Source organism: Bolinopsis microptera, chromosome 3 (genome assembly GCF_026151205.1).
Source record: "Bolinopsis microptera isolate Bmic1 chromosome 3, MBARI_Bmic_1.0, whole genome shotgun sequence".
Classification (NCBI taxonomy): domain Eukaryota; kingdom Metazoa; phylum Ctenophora; class Tentaculata; order Lobata; family Bolinopsidae; genus Bolinopsis; species Bolinopsis microptera.
Window position 1 is genome coordinate 1,484,755 of NC_087074.1, and position 23,324 is coordinate 1,508,078.

At 37.3% G+C, this 23,324-nt stretch overlaps 1 protein-coding gene across 1 annotated transcript in view; it reads right to left on the reverse strand.

The window, feature by feature from the left end:
• Nucleotides 1-77: 77 nt before the first annotated feature.
• LOC134812434 (tudor domain-containing protein 7B-like) overlaps nucleotides 78-23,324 on the reverse strand; it is a 62,332-nt gene continuing 39,085 nt past the window's right edge. Inside the window, exons 17-28 of the mRNA XM_063819856.1 lie at nucleotides 15,576-15,665; nucleotides 15,305-15,417; nucleotides 14,716-14,920; nucleotides 13,180-13,321; nucleotides 11,224-11,348; nucleotides 10,709-10,819; nucleotides 9,560-9,752; nucleotides 7,545-7,717; nucleotides 7,020-7,133; nucleotides 1,554-1,674; nucleotides 602-734; nucleotides 78-444 (exon numbers count right to left, since the gene is read on the reverse strand). Coding sequence (XP_063675926.1) covers nucleotides 345-444; nucleotides 602-734; nucleotides 1,554-1,674; nucleotides 7,020-7,133; nucleotides 7,545-7,717; nucleotides 9,560-9,752; nucleotides 10,709-10,819; nucleotides 11,224-11,348; nucleotides 13,180-13,321; nucleotides 14,716-14,920; nucleotides 15,305-15,417; nucleotides 15,576-15,665 — 1,620 coding nt within the window. The 3' untranslated portion in view covers nucleotides 78-344. The remainder of the gene's footprint in view (nucleotides 445-601; nucleotides 735-1,553; nucleotides 1,675-7,019; nucleotides 7,134-7,544; nucleotides 7,718-9,559; nucleotides 9,753-10,708; nucleotides 10,820-11,223; nucleotides 11,349-13,179; nucleotides 13,322-14,715; nucleotides 14,921-15,304; nucleotides 15,418-15,575; nucleotides 15,666-23,324) is intronic.

Consider the following 23,324-nt stretch of genomic DNA (forward strand, 5'->3'; position numbering starts at 1 on the left):
TATTTAATTATTCATTACATTTATCACACTGTACGTCATAACATCAACTGTATTTAGTTAACTATAAGTATTATAACGTTACCACACATTTAATACTGCAGTAGTTAATTATTAATATTATTTAAATTTAATTATGATTACATTATTCCCTGACATCCGTCACCCTTCATATCCACTCCTGCTAATCTCAGCTAGCATCAAGTCTACAACAAATCAATCAATGAAACTAAACATTAAAAAAGGAGTCTAACGAAAAAAACTCCACTAAACGCGGAGACAATCATAAATGTCGCAAAGAAATCTCCAAAAAACACATGTCAATCAATCATGGATTAATCCCAAAGTTAAGAAGAGATCTGTGGCGGCGGGTGTATCGCGAGACCTTTCTCCACAAGCGAGTTGGAGATGTACACATCAGTATCGTCGTGACCAGTGTCTATGATACTGAAATTTTGTAAATATTCAGATAATCAGCCTGATACGAAATAGGCTTTATTTTATTTTAAACAATTTATTAATCATGATCGGAATTGTATGGAAACAAGTAAACTGATATGATTTTAGTTTGTTGAAGTGACTGGTAAATGGTAAGTTAACTCACTGCATCCAGAGGATTTGAGAAGCAGGATCTTGGGCCATTAGTTTAACCCACAACATTCTCTCAGAAACAGCGGCAGAGAAGAACTTCTTAGCTTCCTCACTCCAGACCGTAGAGCCGTCAACCGGCATTACTCCTGACAGAGCGGGAGGTTACTGTAACCGGCGTGAAATTCAATTCAAAATAAAATAACACCTTGGCTTAGTATCGTGACGGGCTCGCCCTCCGCTAAGGCGTCGGGCATTATCGCCTGTAACACTCAATAGCCAAGGTATTGTTGACTTTTAATTTTGTATTTTTGGTATAATTTCAACTAACAGTAACATCTAAACAGCGATAAATTCACACAGCCAGATTCTAAAATATTATTGATTATATTCAATAATATAATATAAGCATGTTTTACTGCCTCCAGGTTCACTGACTCCAGGTTTATTTAAATGACCAGTGGGTGCTCTGTTCTCTGTGTGCCAGTCACTTTGCTCTGTGTGCCAGTCACTTTGGCAACACGCCGCAGACTAATAATTATCTAAATTTAAGCGACATTTACAATTTAACACGATAACCCTTTACAATTTAACACGATAACCCTTTACAATTTAACACGATAACCCTTTACAATTTAACACGATAACCCTTTACAATTTAACACGATAACCCTTTACAATTTAACACGATAACCTTCACATAACTCACGACTGAGATGCTTACGTCACGAAATGCAATTTAAGTTTAATATGGCAAAAAATGGTGCATCGACATCGTCGATAAGATTCAAAAATTGTTTAGAAATACAATCAAATAATACTATATCTGGTGCTTTTAGGTTTGGATTATATCTCTTCTGTGATACAAATCACTTGAAACTTAGCGTATTCTAGACTTAGGCATGAATCCATTGTAGTGACCAAATAAAGTCAAAATATGCAACATCTCAAAACAACGTCAAACTCACCACAGAGAGCAGCCCGACAGGCCTGTATAGGCAGGGCAGCGAACTGTTTAGTGAGAGGTCGCACGCTGGACAGGGGGATCTTCTGAACGTCTCCGTAATCTACCATCGAGCATTGCAGTACCTGAAATAGAGGTCACGTGATGAGAACAGGAAAACACACGTGATATTGTTTAGTGTAGCACGCGGGAAAGAATCTTGGGTAAACTCGTTTGAAGTTTCAATGAAAGTCTCTGCAACAACATTTTTGGTTTGATTACAGTGGCGTAACGTTGCCTTTTGACCCACCCCCCCCCCCTCCGCCGAAATAGAGCTCCCTCCCCTCTTAAAGTAGAAACGTAAAATTGGACAAATTAGGTGATTTTAGAGGATACGCCGATAAAACCTCTACTAAAGTGTGTTTCTAGAGCAAAACGCGCAGTTTTGCTAGTACCTTAGTGAAGTTTTTCAAAATTGTCCCACATTCAAACGACGATTTGCCCCCCGCACAGGCGGCTGCGGGGGGCCCTTCGTTACGCCACTGTTTGATTAATTTGCTGGTCAGGTTTTTATATTCATTAGCCCCAAAAAACATTTTGTTCACAAATATAGTTGAATCGTGAATGCCATAAAAATATATTTCTTTATCAGGTTCGGTTTCTTCATTACGGGTTCATAAATTTCATATTCCAGTAAAATTCTCAAGCCCTTGATTTTATGGCAGTTGTAACCATGCCAAGCTTTTTGTTTACTGCATTTATTATATATTAAACTGAATATGGCGTTTCTCAATGTTCGACAAAACTTAGCCACATATCATGACACATAGCAGATTACAACTTAGTCTGTATACGTCAAGTTAGCTTTCTCTTATAATATTGTAGGTTTATTGCCAGCTGACGCACATTTCTATTAGAGCTGATTCTCTTCGCTGAAGTTAATTTCGAAGAGATGTCAAATTTATATAGCTAGATTAGCCGCACGCGAAATAGTTCTTGTTTTAAAACAACTTATTTGGAGTCGAATGAGATGAGTTCTGGAGGTCAATTTAACAGAGTCTTAATGAAAAAACAAATGGTTATAGGTGAAGCCGTGAAGGATACAGACTGATGAGGATTGGAGAAGGAGACACCAAAGTACTTTAACTTTAAAGTGCCACCATATTTAGTGCAACCAAGTGCTCCTTAGCATTGACAATTTCACCACCCAGACATCTACGATTCTGCCACTCAGACATCTTACAACCTTCCACCGCGACAAACAACATAACTCCAAGTAGTTAACCTATGCTATGAACAATATGAAGTTTATCATTATCTGCGGATTAGATCTTTACATATCCACTGTAGTAAGTAAACAGCGCGCGGCTCAAAAGACATGCACGAGGAGAGTACAGAGACACGGAGACTGAAACTTAACTTATAAACTTAAAACCGGGCAAAACTCAAACAGAAATTCTGTGACAGGCTCTTTGCCATCACTAAGTAATGGCCAGATAAGTGGGATATGAGTTAATTGTTGTAACTGAAAAGCTGCGTCATGCATAATTACCTTAATTGGGAAGCTGCGTCAAGGACGAGAGCTTCAACTAATGAACTCTACGGCCTCCCTTTAAAGGAGCCACTCGGATTCCTGCAGAATGACCTGCCGCTAATCAGAACAAAGTAGCTTTCATATCCTTAGATACTTGTATTACAGTTGTGGATACTGTGTGTATCGTGGTGAGTGGTGAGTGGTGAGTGGGTGAGTGGTGAGCGGGTGAGTGGTGCCACGTGCTTCGTGGTAGTGCTTGATAGTAATACTTTTACAGTATGTTATAATAAGTCGGGATTGTGTAGTCTGTACTGTAGTAATTTTACTTTTATTTAATTACAGTTATAGTATAAATAGCACAATCGTTGAAGTATAATTTTAATGTTAAGCTGTATTTTCAATTTTCTATAGTGCGTAGCTAGCTAAGTTGTATGCATTAACGAAGAGTAGCGATCAATATTAGAAAAGTGACTACTAAACTGCACAATTTTGGGGCAGACGATTTTATGTCACACGAAGAGGTGGTATTTCTCAGTGCAAGTGTGTCGGAGTTCTTAAATTAAAGATTAATTATCTTATATCTTAATGAAAGGAGAGAGAGCTGTCAGTATTGAACGGGAGCGGAATGGAGAAACTTGTTACGTCGTTCAGAAGATCTGTAGTGTGCATTTTGTGTATGATGCAGTGAAGCAGGCAACTCCAACGACTAGGAGGAGACCTCTTCATGTAGCATGTATGTAGGTAGCTGCCAACTCTAACCATTTTTTGTTTAAGCAGTTCTTGGTTTGGTGTTTCAGTCGAACCTCTATATACCGTGCGCTTTTCGTTTCCCTCGAGAGGCCCGGTATATAGAGGTTTTACTGTAAATAGTGAGTAAGGGACTACAGTACGTTTGCCGGTACTGAACACACTGTGACCTGTGACTTTTGTCATCATGACTTTTGACACGAGTACTGGCGTCTGGCACGACCTCAAACACACTGCACTGTGACCAAATTCATAGTGGGACTAGAAGTTTAAGTGCAAATGACCCACCTATAATCACCTGTAACTAAACCATTATCTAATTATTGATTATGTGATAAGCAGCTATTATGTCAGGAAGTGTTTAAATACCAGAGTTTATTTACAAAGTACTTGAACCACGTGTAATCGACACTAAAGATACCGTGTAATGATCTTAACTCTGAGAAGCCATGACTTTCATTTCCTGTTGGCGACTTTAAACAGATATAATGTAGCGTCACAGCAATTACAGACCCCATTATTAAGACCCAGCCTACCAACCTGGTCCAATAGTCCCTCTCCGGAGAGGACATTAGCCTTGACTCCGAGTTTACTGACCAAGCATTAATAAAACTTTTATACTAAAGAGTTTGCTTTTCTTATATCTTTAACTTTCATCTTTATCTGATAAAGTTTATCAATCATTTATCTGTTAGCCACTTAAAGTGTCTAAACTTGTGCTTAGGTTTGAGGTTTGTGTCTTTAACCGATTATAATTGGTAAGAAGACGTCGAAAATCTCCCCTTATGACGGCCGTAATCATTTAAAAGACCGTTTTATGTTGACAAAAGACGGCGGAGGAGTAAGTGAAGGGCTGAGTGCTGACTTTAAATACCTTTATTATCTCATCTTCCGGTACCTACAGGGTTTAGGATGAGCTCGTAACGAGCAATTCCATTTAACTACGAGAGTGACACGTTTGTTGGTTGAGGAGGCTTGGTGGCATGACTCGGGGCAACAATTACGATTATGAGGAGGAGCCGAAGCGAAACGAATTAGAGTTCAGACTTTATATGGTGAGTTTTATTCCCTAAGTACTGTACCTGTTTCATTCTATTTAGCATATAAAGCTGCTTCAGCTTTAAAGTTTTTATTTCCCTATGAAAGTTAAAGTTTGTCTTTCTTTAATATATATCGGCAAACCAATTTATCAGTTTTATTAACATTTTGAGCTATCATCAGCATTGTTAGGAATCTGATTGCTGATTACATATTAATAAACTCTTCTACATTCTACAGTTACAATCTGATTGCTGATTACATATTAATAAACTCCTCTACATTCTACAGTTAGAGAGGAAGCTGGATGTTTATCTGAGATCGGTGGAGAGATACCGGCTAATAGTGGCGGAGATAAAGGACGTCAACTCTAAATACTCCATGGGAATGTAGCTCTGGAATGTGGTGTAACGAGGTTCTGGAATGAAGATACAAGATAAGAAGGACATTGAACAATAAAGGGTCGGAACCAAGTTTGCAGTTAGAGTTGGCGATACGTTCGATGGAAGGACAAAAGGCAAAGGAGCGATGTTGGTCGGAATTTATGTGTCGAATGAACACTGGTTTATGTGATGTTACAATTAAATCAACCCCGATTATTATTTTCCCCTAACAGATAAGGTATAGAGTAATCCAATTTGATCTGTGATCATATATCGTACAGAACTTGTCCAATTATCATCAATTAATAAAAATAACGGTGGAGTTTCATTTTCTGCGCATTCTTTCACTCTGTTTACTGTAATGACTTGCAGTTATGATTAATTAAATATAATTATATCAAACTAAAATTTAGCTAACTTAATCAACTATCTTGAGTTCATTGCTGCTAGCAATTGCAACTTATACTTGGCTTCGAAATTGCCTAAGCTATAAATCTTTAGTTATTCCCTTAAATATAGGGCATAAATATAAATTTATACCGACTTCAGGCATGGGCAGTTCCAAAGTATTGTTCTAATTTAGTTCTAAACTCCGATTAGAAGTGGAGTAAACAATAAACAAACATATCACAGCCATGCAGGAAGTAATGGCTCAACATATCGATATATAATGACAGTGATCGCTAGCTGTAACTTTCCCATATCATCATTATAGAAGTAGCATTTTACCAGATGTTGTTTGTTCGCGTTTCTTCTTTCAAAGTTTTCATTTCGGATTTGAGAAGAGCCGCCGTAAAGGCGGTTCTTAGTCCATGAGTTTGGAAGTCGCCCAGAAGAGAAGGAGACAGAAGATACAGAGGAGACAGAGGAGACAGAGGAGACAGAGGAGACATGAACCCGGAGGTAGTGTTCCGACTTCAGATGGTGCGTTATTTACAGCACTTCGGTTATATTTCACTTGAAGTCTGCTTTCGTACCGGATTCAGCTAACTACTCAGCTCATTATAATATATATATATATATATTATATATTATATATATGATGTTTGTTTGGAGAAATCCACTTTGAAGAGTGCTCTACCCGGGAGGGGAGCGTTTTACTCGTTGTTTTTCTTATATATATACATAGTGTTTACAACTACTATATATTTACTATATTTGTCCAACGATTTGTGAGTTTTACTGACTCTTCTTCAGCTGGAGAGACAGCTGGAAATTTACCTGAATTCCATAATCAGATACAAAAATATTCTTGGGGATATCAAAGATTCCAATAGCAAGATATCGCAGCAGCAACATCAGATTGACGTAGCGGCGAGGAAACGAAGAACCTTATTAGAAAAGTGACAGAACCCGCCAGACTCGAGAGCCTCTATGATGAGAAGTTTCACGAGACTAAAATTGAATTCGTATTTAATCACTCTTGATCTGTTATAGATAAGGGGACGCTTGTAATCGGTGATCACAATAACGTGTTTTTGGTTACAATTTCACAACTAATCACAATAATAATCACATTCCCACCGCTTATCTATTTTCTTATCTGTTGTCTGTTCGACTGTTCTTGTTGGATTTTGAAAATAATTTTAAATTTTATCAACATATTATATAAGTTGCTTATTAGTTTCAAGATCAATCTCAGAAAAGTGGTGGGGAGTCATCAGCCTCTACCCGCAACCCCCAGCCCTTCACAGCAAAATGTTAACTGTTTACAATTACCTCTATCGAGGATCGCCTAAAGTAAAATACGATGTACACTTTATTAAAGATGTTAAGAAGGAGTCGTTACCTTTCCGTCCGGGTAGACTTGTTGAACCCTGGCTCTGTACCATCCCTGATATTGGTCACAGTAGGCTACACACATATCGTTCGTCTTCCACAGCTGCTCTCTGCAATCTAACGGCTGAAAAGGAGCGGGTTTACTGGCTGAACTTCTTAAATTAAATAAACTACAATTACATACAGTAAAATTATTATTGAAGTATATAAATATCCTTTTCAATAATAATAGGTAAATTTTATAAACGCTAATGTTTAAATTTTATAAATGCTATGTTGTGGGGATCCAATGGACATGGTACAGTAAAGGATGATACAAGACCTCAGTAAATTTAGTAAATAAGTCGTCCGACCCTCCCAACTCGATGCGTCCAGCTCAATATTACTTATCAAAGCTATTTGAAGAACAAATCACATCCATTTAGAATATACTGAATACACCGTTAAATACTGAATCTACCGTTAAATACTGAATCTACACTACAGAACATAGGGAACATATCCTCTCAGAATTGCAGAGTTTCCAATAACAAACCTGAGAGTAGAACGTATTCATTTCCTCCCCCATGATCCGGAACTGCTCGTGAAACTCTCTACTCTGGAAGAACCAAGAGTAGGGGTTGTCCACGTGGGAGATAAGAGCCTCAGCTTGGCGTTGTAGTGAGAGCTTGGGTATGGAGTTCTGATCCAATACTATGTCCTGTGGATCTGTGAGGGGGTGAGAGGAGGTGAGATACTGAGAGTTAGTTTCAGTTTCTGTCAGAGATGTGAGATACTGAGAGTTAGTTTCAGTTTCTGTTAGAGATGTGAGATACTGAGAGTTAGTTTCAGTTTCTGTTAGAGATGTGAGATACTGAGAGTTAGTTTCAGTTTCTGTTAGAGATGTGAGATACTGAGAGTTAGTTTCAGTTTCTGTTAGAGATGTGAGATACTGAGAGTTAGTTTCAGTTTCTGTTAGAGATGTGAGATACTGAGAGTTAGTTTCAGTTTCTGTTAGAGATGTGAGATACTGGGAGTTAGTTTCAGTTTCTGTTAGAGATGTGAGATACTGAGAGTTAGTTTCAGTTTCTGTTAGAGATGTGAGATACTGAGAGTTAGTTTCAGTTTCTGTTAGAGATGTGAGATACTGAGAGTTAGTTTCAGTTTCTGTTGGTGTGAGATACTGGGAGTTAGTTTCAGTTTCTGTTGGTGTGAGATACTGGGAGTTAGTTTCAGTTTCTGTTAGAGATGTGAGATACTGAGAGTTAGTTTCAGTTTCTGTTAGAGATGTGAGATCCTGAGAGTTAGTTTCAGTTTCTGTTGGTGTGAGATACTGGGAGTTAGTTTCAGTTTCTGTTGGTGTGAGATACTGGGAGTTAGTTTCAGTTTCTGTTAGAGATGTGAGATACTGAGAGTTAGTTTCAGTTTCTGTTGGTGTGAGATACTGGGAGTTAGTTTCTGTTGGAGGGTTTTGGAATTGTTATATTCGATGTATTTCAGGGCTTATAACTTTATGATCAGTTATTATGTTCAGTTATTTGGTAAGTGAACCTTCTGGAGGTATACATTTAGGAGGTATACATTTAGGAGAACGCAGTATACATTTAAGAGAACGCAGGGGCTCCACATTTGTCAATGACGAGTCTAAATGCTAAATAAGTTACAATTTGACCATTATTTCTTGGACCCCTAAATATGCTGAGTAAATAATAACAAAGCTTTGTAATTACCAGTGGTCACTGGTCAGGGATGAGACCAACCTATACTGTTAATGTTCATAAATATGGATGATTTTGGCAAAATTTGAAAAGTTTCCAAATGGTTGTATATTAAAGTCACTATTGTGACGGTACATTAGAACCAGACAGAAACAAAGTGTGAAGGACCTGAACCCCTCGGTTTCAGTTCCTTGTTTAACACTGTCGTTCAGCAAGGACATAAGTCATAACACTCACTTCTTATCAGATCAAGCAAACTGAGAATAAACTTTTTTAGGACCACTATAGTTTGAAAATGATTATTGAAATAATTTCAAGGAATTCTGTTATGAATTCTATATATGAGTATGGCTGACAATTTCACGGCGACGAGTTTGTAATCTCGAAGAAAATCACAGTTGTTCTAAAATCTGTCATATCTTGTCAAGTTATGATTAATGAAGCGATCGTCAACTCCCAACATTTTCTCACTCACCATCACTGCCAAATCAAAATTATGCAATCAAAATCACTATAGACCCACGATCATATGATCAAAACACAAAGCTTTGAAATATACTTTTTTTCTGTTTGAGATTTGAATAACGTTACTGTAATGTTCCAAATTATACTTTAAATGTTCAAATGAAGTAATTTTAACTCCTTGGGTTTGGAGTTTGGACATAACAATAAACCATAACTTAAGAAGCTGTTTGTAAACAAATTTAAGGATAATTAAATCTGAGAAGTGAAAACCTTATTGATATTTATTATTATTATTTTTAGATTATGTCACTATGTTTGCAATATCTCTTGTTGCATATTTCATTTTCTACGAAATTTTTAATATCGGCTAAATACCAAACATTCTAACCAATGAAAGTCGGGTTAGCGAAGTTCAGGTTGCCCAGATTCAAACCCAGCTGCTCAGTTTCCGGAAGAGTTGCTCGAGTTTGAAACAGATTTCCGTCGCCCGAGAGCAGGTTGTTTAGACATTTAAGATCTTCATCCGGTCCGAAGTAGATACGAACCAGAGGAAACGCCTCTTCTGCCACCTCCTCTGATATCTGGGGAGGAAACCTGGTTACTAACTGGTTACTAACTGGTTACTAACTGGTTACTAACTGGTTACTAACTGGTTACTAACTGGTTACTAACTGGTTACTTACTGGTTACTTACTCTTCTGCCACCTCTTCTGATATCTGTGTGTTTTTGTGTGAAGGAGAGCGTTTTTAGAGGCAACACTCGGGTTCGGCGCGTTTTCGTGAAGTTTGGAATATCGCAAATAAAGTTGCAGAAAATATGCAATAAATGTATAGTAGCGGTCAGTGATTTGGCGAAATTGTGTCATACAGCTATCCACTAAAAATGCAACTGCTTAGAGAATTCTAGAGAATTCGAGTGGTGATCTTTAGGAAGGGAGCACCTACCATTGTTGAAACCTAAAGAATTATAATAGACAAATTGTAATGCAGTATTTATGGATCAAGGTAAACCTATGATGCAGCTGTTGCTGAATTTTATGAAGGGAGCAACATATCCAATATTGAAGAATTAGGACAAATTGTATTGTAGTATAATTCATGGATCAAGGAAAACCTTGTATTAGACCGTGATGCAACTCGCCGTATATAGAAGGGACATTCTTTCAAGAAAGTTTTTTAGAAATTTTCTTGAAAGAATCATCAAATGAGACCCAACACGACTCAATCAGATTAAAAGGGACATGTTTTTGTCTCACTATGCAGGACACCCTAGCCTTACTTGTGATTGAACACATTTCGTAGAGTATTTAAATACATGGTTTGTCACTAGTGACACACATGGTTTGGCATAGTCAGCGTGTTTTTAATCAGTTATGTAAATAATAAATATGCTTGTGGTCGTTCAAAAGATACAAAATTCCCACTGAATTCCTACTGAATTTGATATTTTAGGCACATATCCAACTACGAGACGAAATAAATATGAGTGAAAATACCAACAAATAAAACATGAAAATTGAAACAAAATAATACGCACCACAGCTTGAATTTGGTTCTGATCTTTGGTGTAACCTTTGAGTGTCTCAACTTCTTTTTCCGTCCAGTTAGCTGGGGACGTGGGCAAATCTGCCAGCATGACAGGGTACGCCTGAAGGGAGGTGGAAATGTAGGGGTACACATTATGTAGGGAGGTGGAAATGTAGGGGTACACATTATGTAGGGAGGTTATTGATTCATATTCCGTTAGTTATCAGTGATATAGTATTTCTTGTAATCTGATATATTAATAGACTGACATTTCCTGACTGATATAATATATTAAAGTCATTATTGTAACGGTATATTAGAACCAGACAGAAACAAAGTGTGAAGGGCCTGAACGGAACCCCTCAGTTTTGAGGCTTGAATAAATTTATAGCACAATATTTATAGTGAATGACATATAATTAGTATTATTATATTTCCAGTAGTGTGTATATATAGTGTGTATATATTTATAGCACAATATTTATAGTGAATAACATATAATTAGTATTATTATATTTCCAGTACCTGGAATGGCAGTCTGCTGATGTTAGGTACAGCTATAGCAGGCTCTCTGAGCTTTGACCTTGGGATGATCTGGGTGTTGCCATAGTCAACAAACGTTACTTCCACTGAGTGGTCACTGACGTTCCCTGGGGAGGAAACTTGGTTACTAACTGGTTACTAACTGGTAACTAACTGGTTACTTACTGGTAACTTACTGGTTACTAACTGGTAACTAACTGGTTACAAGTACTGGTTACATACTCGTTACTAACTGGTAACGTACTGGTAACTAACTGGTTACTAACTGGTTACTAACTTGTTACTGACTGGTTATTGAGTTGCTATTAATTTTTACTAATTGGTCACTTAAGACTGACTGGTTACTTATGTTATGGAATTTGTTCAGGTTTTTGGAACCTGTCGAGTTATGGTTTTTGCATTATGTATCGAATAACAGAGGAATTTAATTCTCCCTTTGAATCAATCAAGCTAGATGATTTGTTGTAAATACTGAGATCAAACTATCAATTTACAGGCTATCGTCAAACATGTTGCAAGGCGTCATCTTCAGTGACATAAGCCTAAAAATTGTAAAAAGTTAGTAAAACCCTAAATTCCTTTAAAAATCTGAACACTCTTAAAACGGTTATATAAAAATGTATGTATCGAATAAATCAAATCTTAGTTCCTTTGAAGTCAAAAATGTCGTTTTGACACTTCGGTCTTCGTGACAACGATTACCAAAATGACGACCTACCTATTAATGGATAGGTCGTCATTTTGTAATGAAACTAGTAATGATCCTCGAAAAATCGTGTAATTTTCTGAATGTAAGGTTATCACTAGGAACCGACCGGAATGGGCTTTTGGCTGCCGGACCGGATTTTGCCGGATATCAATCTATAATCTGGTTAGTTAGCCGGATTTTGCCGGACCGGAACCGGCAAAATAAAAGGCTGCCGGAACTTGCCGGAAAATTTAAATGAATCCTTATTATCGGGCTTTTGTAATTATCAATTATGATATTAATCCATTATAAGCCATAGTTTGTAATTACATAATAAGTTCCGCATTTCTAAGAGCTATACGACTAGACCGATGATCTTTGCTGTTTAGGCCTAGCAGTAGACATAGGTCAAAGATCAAATCAACAAGCTGTAAGTTGTAACCAGAGTAAACAAGAAGTAACAAGAGTCGACAAGTTATTTTCAGAAATGATATGCAATTGGCATATCCTACACAGTTGTTCCCTTTTTTTCATGCAGGTCTGAATACCAATCAGTCTTATCGCCGACCAAGAAATTATTGTGAACTAGAATAGCTTAATTAATCAACCTTTTCTCCTTTTAATAATAGTATACTGTTCAGTATGATTTCTTATTCGTACCACCCCATCGCCGTGTTCAACTTATGCATCTTCTTCTGTGCTATTTGAATAGTTTCAAATCAAATCAACACCCCTTTAAGAGTTGCTTTTTTTCTGAAGAACCTTTCACGGCATTTCGCCGACACTAACTTTACTGTGGTGCTTTCTTTGATAATGTTGAAAGAAAATGGACTTAAATAATGCACTTTGGGGCTAATGGCGCTTTTATGTCTATTTTTAAATTTTAAAGCCCATTTATTACCTGTGTTGGGTGTCGAGGGTGGATTGTCAAAATATTTAAAAGTGTGATATTGCTGGAAATTAAGGCTGTTATTGTTATGAAATTTCCTAAAAATGAACTTTAAAGAGGCACTTTAAGTCTAATGGTCCTTTCACACTTATTTTTATTTTAAATTTCGCCCTTTTAATTTTATAACTTGTGTCACGAGCGCATTTTAATTTCTTAACGATATAATATTGTTATACAATGACAATCTACATGTGCCAGTCAAAGTTTTGAATAAAAAGGAAGATGGTTGTCCACCTTTTGCCTTTTTGGTGTATGGTGTAGTAAAGTTTAGAGAACCCCCTCCCCCTGTCCCCCAACTTACTGTTAATCACCGTCCTGTACCATCGTCTCTCTCCGTCCACCAGTAAACTGGAGCAACAGATCTGACCCTGTTGAGGATCAACTATGTAGTCGGAGGCTTTAGCGGCTTTCTCCTCGTAGTGATCTCTTAGCTCCTTCATCAGCTGGGAGCAGGGCAAGTGGTTAATTAATTAATTAATTAATTAAGCAGATTCACCTTCTTTAATAGATTTGTTTAATAGATTTAATAGATCGGTACTTCATGGAGTGTGCAATGATAATATTAGTGGTGACTTTATGAGTTAATAGTTAATCTAAAATGCTCGTGAAAACTTGACATTTTGTGAGTTCTTACTTTGAGTCGCTCATTTGATATTCTTAAAACTTTAGTTAGAACCATCTAATAAATTCTCACGCTCTGAGTAAATCAGTAAATGCTCATCGAAAACACCCAAGAGTTATTTTAATATCAGAATGTTTCAGGGACAAAAGGAAATCGCGGCATGTACGGAATCGCGATTTTTCCGATTATTTGCGACAAATTTTATGTATAGTTTAATATACCGCGAAATGTAATTCGCAGTATCGCGATTTTTGGCCAAAATCGCCGCGAAATCCTTTTGTCCCTGGAATGTTTTGCGACATAGTTTAAATAGGTGCACATATAATTATAATGAAACTGCGGCAGTGCTTTAAAATTAAACCAATGCTAACAAATTCTTCGGTTTGATAGTGGTTTTTGTTCAAGAACCGATTATTCGCTAAATCATTCCAATACAGTCATGTTTCCGGTTTCAGTTCAAGTTGGTTGAACGGTTATTATTGCTTAACCATTGCACCAATTTTGCAGGCGGAATAATGTTCTTATTTCGATTGAAGGGATCTAAGAGAGGTCCTAATTGCGATAGGGACTACCGGTGGAGCATGAATTTGTAATGTTCCAACAGCATCTTGTTCTCTTCATTGTGCTGATTCCGGGAAGCATTCTCATCACACTCTCATCATATTAAGAATTGAGATATCGGTCATTTAAAAGCTCATTTGTTTAAAAGGTTGCAATAATATTGCAACCTTAAAAAAAAACCTTAAAACCAGTGCGATTTCTAAATTATTCCGTTTTCAAACATTAAAGTTTACGAACGTCGAACAGGCATCGGTCAACAGTATTGGCAAATAGTAAAAAAGCACTTTAACCTTATTCCGCTACATTTTTGCTTAACATTATACTGGTCGCTTTTAATTCAGTGCACGGCTTAGTTCTTTTGCGTAAACGCAGATGTATTTTAAATTTCCAACGTACTTATTTCCAACACATATATATATATATATGCAACTTTAGAAAACCTAACATAAGTAATACTTATAATGATTAAATCAAGATTATAGTCTGATGATTGACTGACTGATTCTGTGCTATTCTAATATTTTCGGTGACATCGCATTCATGACATAAATAACGGGTCGGCTCACTTGACGATAACAAAAGTATAATCAGAACAATTCCGCGGTCATCACTCCGCGCGAAAATCGAAGAAAACTTCAATAAAAGGTGAGAAACCTGGCCTAGAGAAGTAATACCAGGACCGTCTATCTGGAGAGACAACACCCCCTCTGGAGACACGTCTGTTAGCTTGACCAGGTGCTTCTCCCCGTCATGAGGTAGTCGGGGGCTCAGGTTCCTGATGTCTTGTGAGAGGAACAGTTCGTTCATGTTGTCACCAGTATCTGTTCTGATTTCCACGCTTAGCGTCCTCTCGTTAACTCTGCAAATGTTCAGGGGTTATTATAGTGTTCATGTTGTCACCTGTATCTGTTCTGATTTCCACGCTAAGCGTCCTCTCGTTAACTCTGCAAATGTTCAGGGGTTTATAACCCCGGGTAATAGTGCACATGTTTCAGGGAATATGGGGAGGGGTAAGGAAGGGGATCCTAACCGTGGCCTGGCCCAGGCCTGTTGCTGAGATTTGAGACCCTAGGGACTAGATTCTTATCGTAAATAATCGGATCCAGATAAATTACAAGGGGATTCGGCCCGAGAAAAATAAACAGTTGTAGAGGTAATCCTACGCTGTAGCTCAAGGTTATCACGCGATACACTCTTCAACATGTCATTTGATCAGAAATTAATTGAAATCTTTCGCTCTTACATGTCCTTAATTCTGACGGTAAATTTATGTTCTTCTATTTCGTTTCTAATGAAATCTGTCAGAGATTCGGCGTGGATAATCTTCTCCAGTCCGTATAAACTGCACGACAGCGCCTGGGGAAGTTAGTGGATTAGAAGATTCTATAAGTGCCCACTGCCCTAGTTTATTTACATTTGCATTATTTTAGAGAGAAATAAATTTGACTGGTGATATTCATGATGAGTATTATTCATAGGGCTAAGCTAGATACCGTTATCTAACAGAAACTTACTTGATAAGGCAGTGTTAAGAATCTGGAGTCCAGGTGATAGAGCTCGTCAATACGGTACATCTGAGTGTCGCCATAATCCAGCATTAGAACCTGCCAGGAGATTCAGTCAGTTCCATTACAATATTAAATTCAATAGATCTGAATATTGGTGGGGATAAAAATAGGGTCATAAAATAAGACAAATTTTAGCTACCCATTTATTGAATAACTTTTAAAAAATACGCATTTGAGCATTTTAGATTTGCACTTGAATATAACTTTTAAGAGTCATCTGTCATTTGCAGTATTTATTCATATATTTGAATATATAAATGTGGTCAGTTTAGACTTATCCCACACGTTTCTAGACTGGCCAAAATCAGTTTTTAGTCATTAAAATTAAATTAACCATTTTTGGCATATAATATTGGTCCAAAAGTTGTATATAATTATGGCCATTGTGATCATTTGAGCCATTTCTTTATTTTAAAATTAATATTCTGAATATAATGCGTTCAGCAGAATAGTCTTATTATCCTACCGAACAGAAGAACGGGTCATACTCATAATACTACTCACAACGAGTATTAATAAATAAATATTATTACTATTTAGCCAGTTGACTTATAAGTATTACGTTCCCTAAACTATCGTCTGGGAGCAAGGCAACTGAGCAAGGATATGTCGAGTGAAATCTCAGATAGCAATTGTCACTTACCCCGTATACTGGGATTTACAAGCGATCAAAGTCCATTAAGTTGAGACTTGTGCTACCAAATCACTTAGGATCTATCAAAAACATGTACTGGCATGTATTGGCAGTAGATAGTGACAGTTGCATTGGTATGTGTCAGTTACGCTAAAACTCCCCATAACCAGGTTTCTCGGGTGAAGTTAAATTTTCAGGGCTCATTTTCCCTTTTAAGATCCCGGTAAAATGGGATTTTTATTTACGTGCCGTGAGTGTGTGGCTTAACAGTGCCTTGAGTTTCTGCGAGTTGAGTAACCCTTGTGTGTTATTCGTGCCTTAACTGTGTCTTAAATATCCCGTGAGTGTCCTCGACAGATTATATCTCCGAAACAAATAATAAAACATAGTCGATAAAAGCTTCGCTTAATTTCGTGCTGCGCTCAATAGCCAAGGTATTATAATTCTAATATAATAAATAATATAATAAATCAACCCTCGCACTTCATTATCGGGACCGAAGGAATAAACATGTTTGTTTAATACGCCAATACGGACTCTTCTCATTGCTACACCACAATGTGCTCTGAATCATGTGACAACACAGCTCGTGGTATACTGGTGTATCACGTGACGTGAAATCACGCGACATATCACGCTTCACTAAAAGGTGAAGTGCTTGCAAGAGAGGCCATGTTAGGTCAATTATCACACAATCTTCAATTTCAAATAATTTAATCTGTCAATTTATAATATTACTCGCTTGCTCGCTGTTTGGACGTAGCTGAAGTAAAAATAGACATTCGGTAATGATTAGATCAATTATTGTATTGCATATTCAGTGGTGATATTACAGTGGTGTGTCTCATGTTTGATCCTCGAAAATTTAATCTCAAGACGTTTTAACTCCCGAAAATAGGTCTGAAAAACAACCGCGCCACCAATACATTACCCTAACCAGAAATTGTTCCAAGACATAATCCTAATCCAAGCTAGTTAATTAATCCATCGTTTGAACTCATTCGTATAATTTTAAAAACTTGTCCATACATTAATAGATTAATGATAATGTTCCTCTCCCTGGAGTGAATGCAGCTCAGAAAGATATCTAAATCAGGACCTAATAACTCCCAGTAAAATCATATCTTTACAGCCACACAACCTGCCAGATATTAATATTCACATATCGATGAAGTGGCTAATGATAATAATATGATATTCACATAGATATTCACTAGATATCCAGGAAAACATTGAGTCTGATATTGATGAAGTGGCTTGGTGTGAGAGCTCTGCAGCAAGTTAATTTACGAGTAACTTCATACACAGATGTAATCTCCTGTACCTCTATTTCTAGTACGTTGTTATGTGTTACCTTCTGATATCATAAGCATCTTCCTCGGCAGTTTGTTTTCGGGTATTATCAGTGAAGTCAACTCATGGTGGTACTGGTAATTGGCATACCTTTTTATCCATCTTAAAGGTAATATCGTTATTTGTTCGTGTTCATATAAGCTTTCGACGTTTAATGTTTATACTTCATAAACGTTGTGAGATAAGTGTATTGATATAAACAGATAAGTATATAAATAGAAGGTGCTATCAAATGATACAATAGCTTTTGTGATATATAAATTGACTGCTATAAATTAAACGATTAAATTGTAAATTTCCAAATATCTAAATTCAGTGAACAGTAATTCACTCTGACTCTCTCTCTCTCATTCCCTCTGCACCGTGCAGGGACTAATAAGACTGTGTATATCTAACAAGTGAAACAGTATGTTGTCACCTAAGGGCTGACCTCTCTCCAGTTCATTATAAGTGGATTTACACAACACGGTCACGGATCAGCTAGTGGTATAGGGTTCGGTCATTAAGGAGGAAGTTACAAGCAGTTTGAAATTGTAGCCTTCTATTTGATACCTACTAAACCGTATTCACTGTTCCTATTTAGGTCTATTTAAATGCTTAAAGACGGATCTCTCTGTAGTATAGGAGGGTTAATGCTTTTTAAAGACCGTACCCGGGTCCCGGTTGCTTGTAGGTTTGATATCACCTAGCAGTAGTTATATCCGCTAGGTACTGCTAGGTGATATCATACCTATCGTTCTTCGTTGTGGATGGATAACAGAACTTGTCAGTTGTCTATTTAAACAACGTGTCAGGATACCTTGATCGAGGATACCTTGATCGAGGAAATTGATAGATACAGCGGATGGATAAGCGGTTAAAATTATAATTGGGGTTGCTGTTTTATCAATGGTTGGATTTTGTGCACGTGGTAAACGCCGGCCAATGACTGCGCAAAGAGATGCTTGATCAAGCAGACTTTATGTCCGCAGAACTTTGCTTTTTGATGTCTGACAGATGAGTATTAGTTTGCTTATACTGTTATTATATAGTTTATTGAAAGTATCAACTATTAACCGAACTTTGCTTAATCAAATAGATGCTTCACGTAAATAACATGACAGTTTCAAGACAGTTTCGTAACAGTATTTCAACGATCTAACCTTTCTCAGTAACATGATCTTGACCCAGGGAATGCAGCTAGAAATATAATATCTTCTGCTGCTGTAGCAAAGCTAATATATTTGATGATGCCATGGGGTTACTAAATCATATATTTCACGCGTGAAGCTAAATCACCTTCAAATCAACTTTATTTTACAACACTGCTCCTTAACTGACTTTCTGTGATTCTAAGAATTTGTTTGTGTTTCACTACATTTAAAATTGGGTTTAATTGCAGAATCAACATTTATTTGACAAATTGTGTCAAAATAACGCGTGAGTATAATCAGACAGATATGCTCAAAGGTTATCAATCGTTCACTGCGACGACGCCCGTCGATGATTGGGAAGTGAAAAATTTAGCGACTAGGAAGTGCGTTGTTATAATCAATATCATGAATGCATGTCACGCGAAAATCACTTCAATTATGAAACGTACGTCGTAGAATTGATCTGCGAACTTATATTTTGAATTTTTTTGATCAATGTTTTAAGGTAACCACTTGTTTATTGCGACTCGAGGAATTTTTGATTAAACCTTAAATTCGATGCCCATTTCGCCAAAAGTTGAGGAATAAATGGGCATCATTTTCCGATCAAAATGGAACAAGAATTGCGCCCGTTGTTTTGTTTTGGCGGACGCTAGATTTCCATTTCACATTTACTATAAATTTAAGTATAAGCTCCAATCAGCTCACTTCAATCTTCATGATAATAATATTGATAAATTATGCATCAAATACGGGAAACACTTGAAATTCAGTTCAATTGCCGTAGAACTTAACTTGTATCTGTAATTCAAGAAATTATCAGCAAAGGTAAACTATACTCGTGTACACATCAATACACTATGCGTGCCACGTACAAATTGGGCGTATTACCTAATAGTAATATTATACATTACATGCATCATATACATTAAAACACAGTCGCGCCGCGCATTCATAGATCACAGGCTATCTATACATCACATCTCCGCAAGCAATCCTCGCGCGCGCGCAACTTTTTCGTTGCATGGTAACGGACGGAATGACATCATATTCAGACCCGCCTACTGCTATCTCCAAAATCCACGTTTTTCTGCAAAAACCTCCATTCGTAACCTTTCACTATTGCCTTTTTTCAAAAGGGTGAAAAGGAAAAAATCAAACATATATATTTCTGATACCATGCCCTATTTAGCTAATGTAGCTGTACTGGCTAGCTACTTACTAGCTGTAGAAGACGGCGAGCACAATGGTGATGTTCATTTTCATCATAACTGAAACGAAGATTTCAAGCCTTACGTTGTGTGTTTCCCTTCGTGTCCAAAAGCATTATAAGTTTGATTATTAGTTCACTTTCCGTAAGTAGTATTCCAACAACTTAGAGACTTAGCTTGTCGTTTAAAAGACAACCACTCCATTTAAAACACGTGATACACGTGATATACACGTGATACACGTGATTCAACGGACCGTTATATTATTAACGGTGTTATTTAAATTCTATTTATTGGCTGTTCTATTCAACTTGGTTAAATTTAATTTTCGAACTAAACCTTAAATTTCTATCCAGTGTGGTCCTGTTTCTTAAGTTGCTCGTTCTCGCTATCATTACCACGTGTGTTGACAATGTGATTGCCCTACAAAGCGTCTCTTCAACTAATACACAATTGCGTCACGGGTATTGCTTCTATTATATTATGACAACTTCCTATTAGTATTCGTCGATTGTAACTTCGCTAATTCATTTTAAGGAGGTGTTTGTGACTAATTTATGGATTTAATGCGCAGCACAGAATCCAGTACGTAATCATCAATTCGGGAAAGGGAAGGATCAACAAAATATTTCGTGGACAAGATGTCAAAGGGAAGCATAGTCTCACGCACTGTATACGATGGTGATAGTGAAGCGAAACAAACCAGATCAGTAAAATGCAGATGCTTCCTAGCAACAGAAAAATATAGTAACGAGACCATTAGTGCCGGGAATAATCACTAAAAATGTCCGGCAAATTGCAAATTTCGGCTGCAATTGTTTCTGATGGTTCTTATGGACAGTTTTTGACCCAAAAACAAACTTTGTGAATTTAGCACATTTGTCAGAAAACGGCAGAAATTTCATTGCTTATGGCAATTATATCATTGAGAACAAAATTGTAATCAGTATTAAATTGGGTGATTATTTCTGAGTCTTAAATAGACATGGGCGCCGCCGCTAGACATTGTCGCCAAATTTTGCATGATGCTTAAAATTTTGAAAATACTTTATATTTTCAAATTCGATTTTTAAAGTATTGAGTGATTCATCCCCAATCATTTAAATGTAGATTTGCATGACAAGGCATAATATGTAATTGATGTACATAAAGGAGTTGAAAAGCTCAGCAAAAATCAAGCTATGGCTGCCTCAAATTTAGTCCACGACGCCGTCACACCGTTGCTGCCGAGCAAAATGGCTCTACGCTGCAGCCGGATCATCTATAATCTAACGGCGGCAGTCTGGTTTCGGGGAATCTCTTTTTGTGCTCCCCCTCACCGCTTGACAGTTCGTTAATGAATGCATGACAGAACTTTTATAGAATTTCGTATAGATTTTTATTGACAAATTTCGGTGTCAACTGTCAATATGGGAAGTGGGGAACTTGTCCTAATAGAACAATCTAATATTGAAATGCTTAATTCAATTTCATATAATTAATTCTGGCACTATCATAATGAATGATATTATTATATTTATTCATAACCTGTTGACCTGCGGTGTTAGTGCGACGTTTGAAACCCTCGTGTGTAACACATAACAAACATCGCTCATTTTGTCTTTGGTCTAAATCTTGAATCGCAAACAAGTTTTTTGAGTGAGCCACATGCCGTGAGAGTGTTATGGTTTGGACCGATACTGACTATAAAAACAGTTTAAAGATTATATATGAAAACCACCCAGAACTTGAAGCTCTACTTTTAAATGATTTATATTCAGATTCGTCAAAATCAGCTGTATCTTTAAAACCAACACAACATCTTTGGTCAAATGTCCAAAACGTTTAGCAGTTTTCCCTCCCTTAACTTTAGCAAGATGACCTCTACTCCCCATCAGATCCAGATTTAAAACTCGTTGGGTGGTTCCTAAAACTATGCACAACACATTCCTGCAGAAAACTGCTTCTCGCAAATTCTTTCCCAGATAGTTCTGTATTTATGTTAATTATCCCGAGCTATTAGTACCATACTTTAAAAACTATTCGAAAAATGTAGAATTCATAAATACAAATAAGAGATTTCCCAGCAAATGCTCATTTTGTACGTCCTTGTCACAATGTCACTCCCGCTACCCTCCAATTCTCAGAATCTTTGTCGAAATAATCTGTTAGTATCGTCTGCAGGGTTGACCCGTCTCAATTTAACTGACAGTTTAGCTGGCTGAGGAGAGAGACTGGAGGGAAAAGGTGGGACACACACGTCGTTATAAAACGTTTTTCTATGGTGGTACTGCAGAACAACGCCACAAACGCGAGCATATTATTCATCATAAACGTATCCCTGATCGAGTTTATACCGTGAAGTAAGGATGATATAGTATAGCTGAGCGAGTTTATAGCGTGAAGTAAGGATGATATGGTATACCTGAGCGAGTTTATAGCGTGACGTAAGGATGATATGGTATCCCTGAGCAAGTTTATAGCGCGAAGTAAGGATGATATGGTATCCCTGAGCGAGTTTATACCGTGAAGTAAGGATATGATGATATGGTATCCCTGAGCGAGTTTATACCGTGAAGTAAGGATGATATGGTATCCCTGAGCAAGTTTATAGCGTGAAGTAAGGATGATATGGTATCCCTGAGCGAGTTTATAGCGTGAAGTAAGGATGATACGGTATCCCTGAGCGAGTTTATAGCGTGAAGTAAGGATGATATGGTATCCCTGAGCGAGTTTATACCGTGAAGTAAGGATGATATGGTATCCCTGAGCGAGTTTAAACCGTGAAGTAAGGATGATATAGTATACCTGAGCGAGTTTATAGCGTGAAGTAAGGATGATATGGTATCCCTGAGCGAGTTTATACCGTGAAGTAAGGATGATATAGTATACCTGAGCGAGTTTATAGCGTGAAGTAAGGATGATATGGTATCCCTGAGCGAGTTTATAGCGTGAAGTAAGGATGATATGGTATCCCTGAGCGAGTTTATACCGTGAAGTAAGGATGATATGGTATCCCTGAGCAAGTTTATAGCGTGAAGTAAGGATGATATAGTATACCTGAGCGAGTTTATAGCGTGAAGTAAGGATGATATAGTATACCTGAGCGAGTTTATAGCGTGAAGTAAGGATGATATGGTATCCCTGAGCAAGTTTATAGCGTGAAGTAAGGATGATATGGTATCCCTGAGCGAGTTTATACCGTGAAGTAAGGATGATATGGTATCCCTGAGCGAGTTTATAGCGTGAAGTAAGGATGATATGGTATCCCTGAGCAAGTTTATAGCGTGAAGTAAGGATGATATAGTATACCTGAGCGAGTTTATAGCGTGAAGTAAGGATGATATAGTATACCTGAGCGAGTTTATAGCGTGAAGTAAGGATG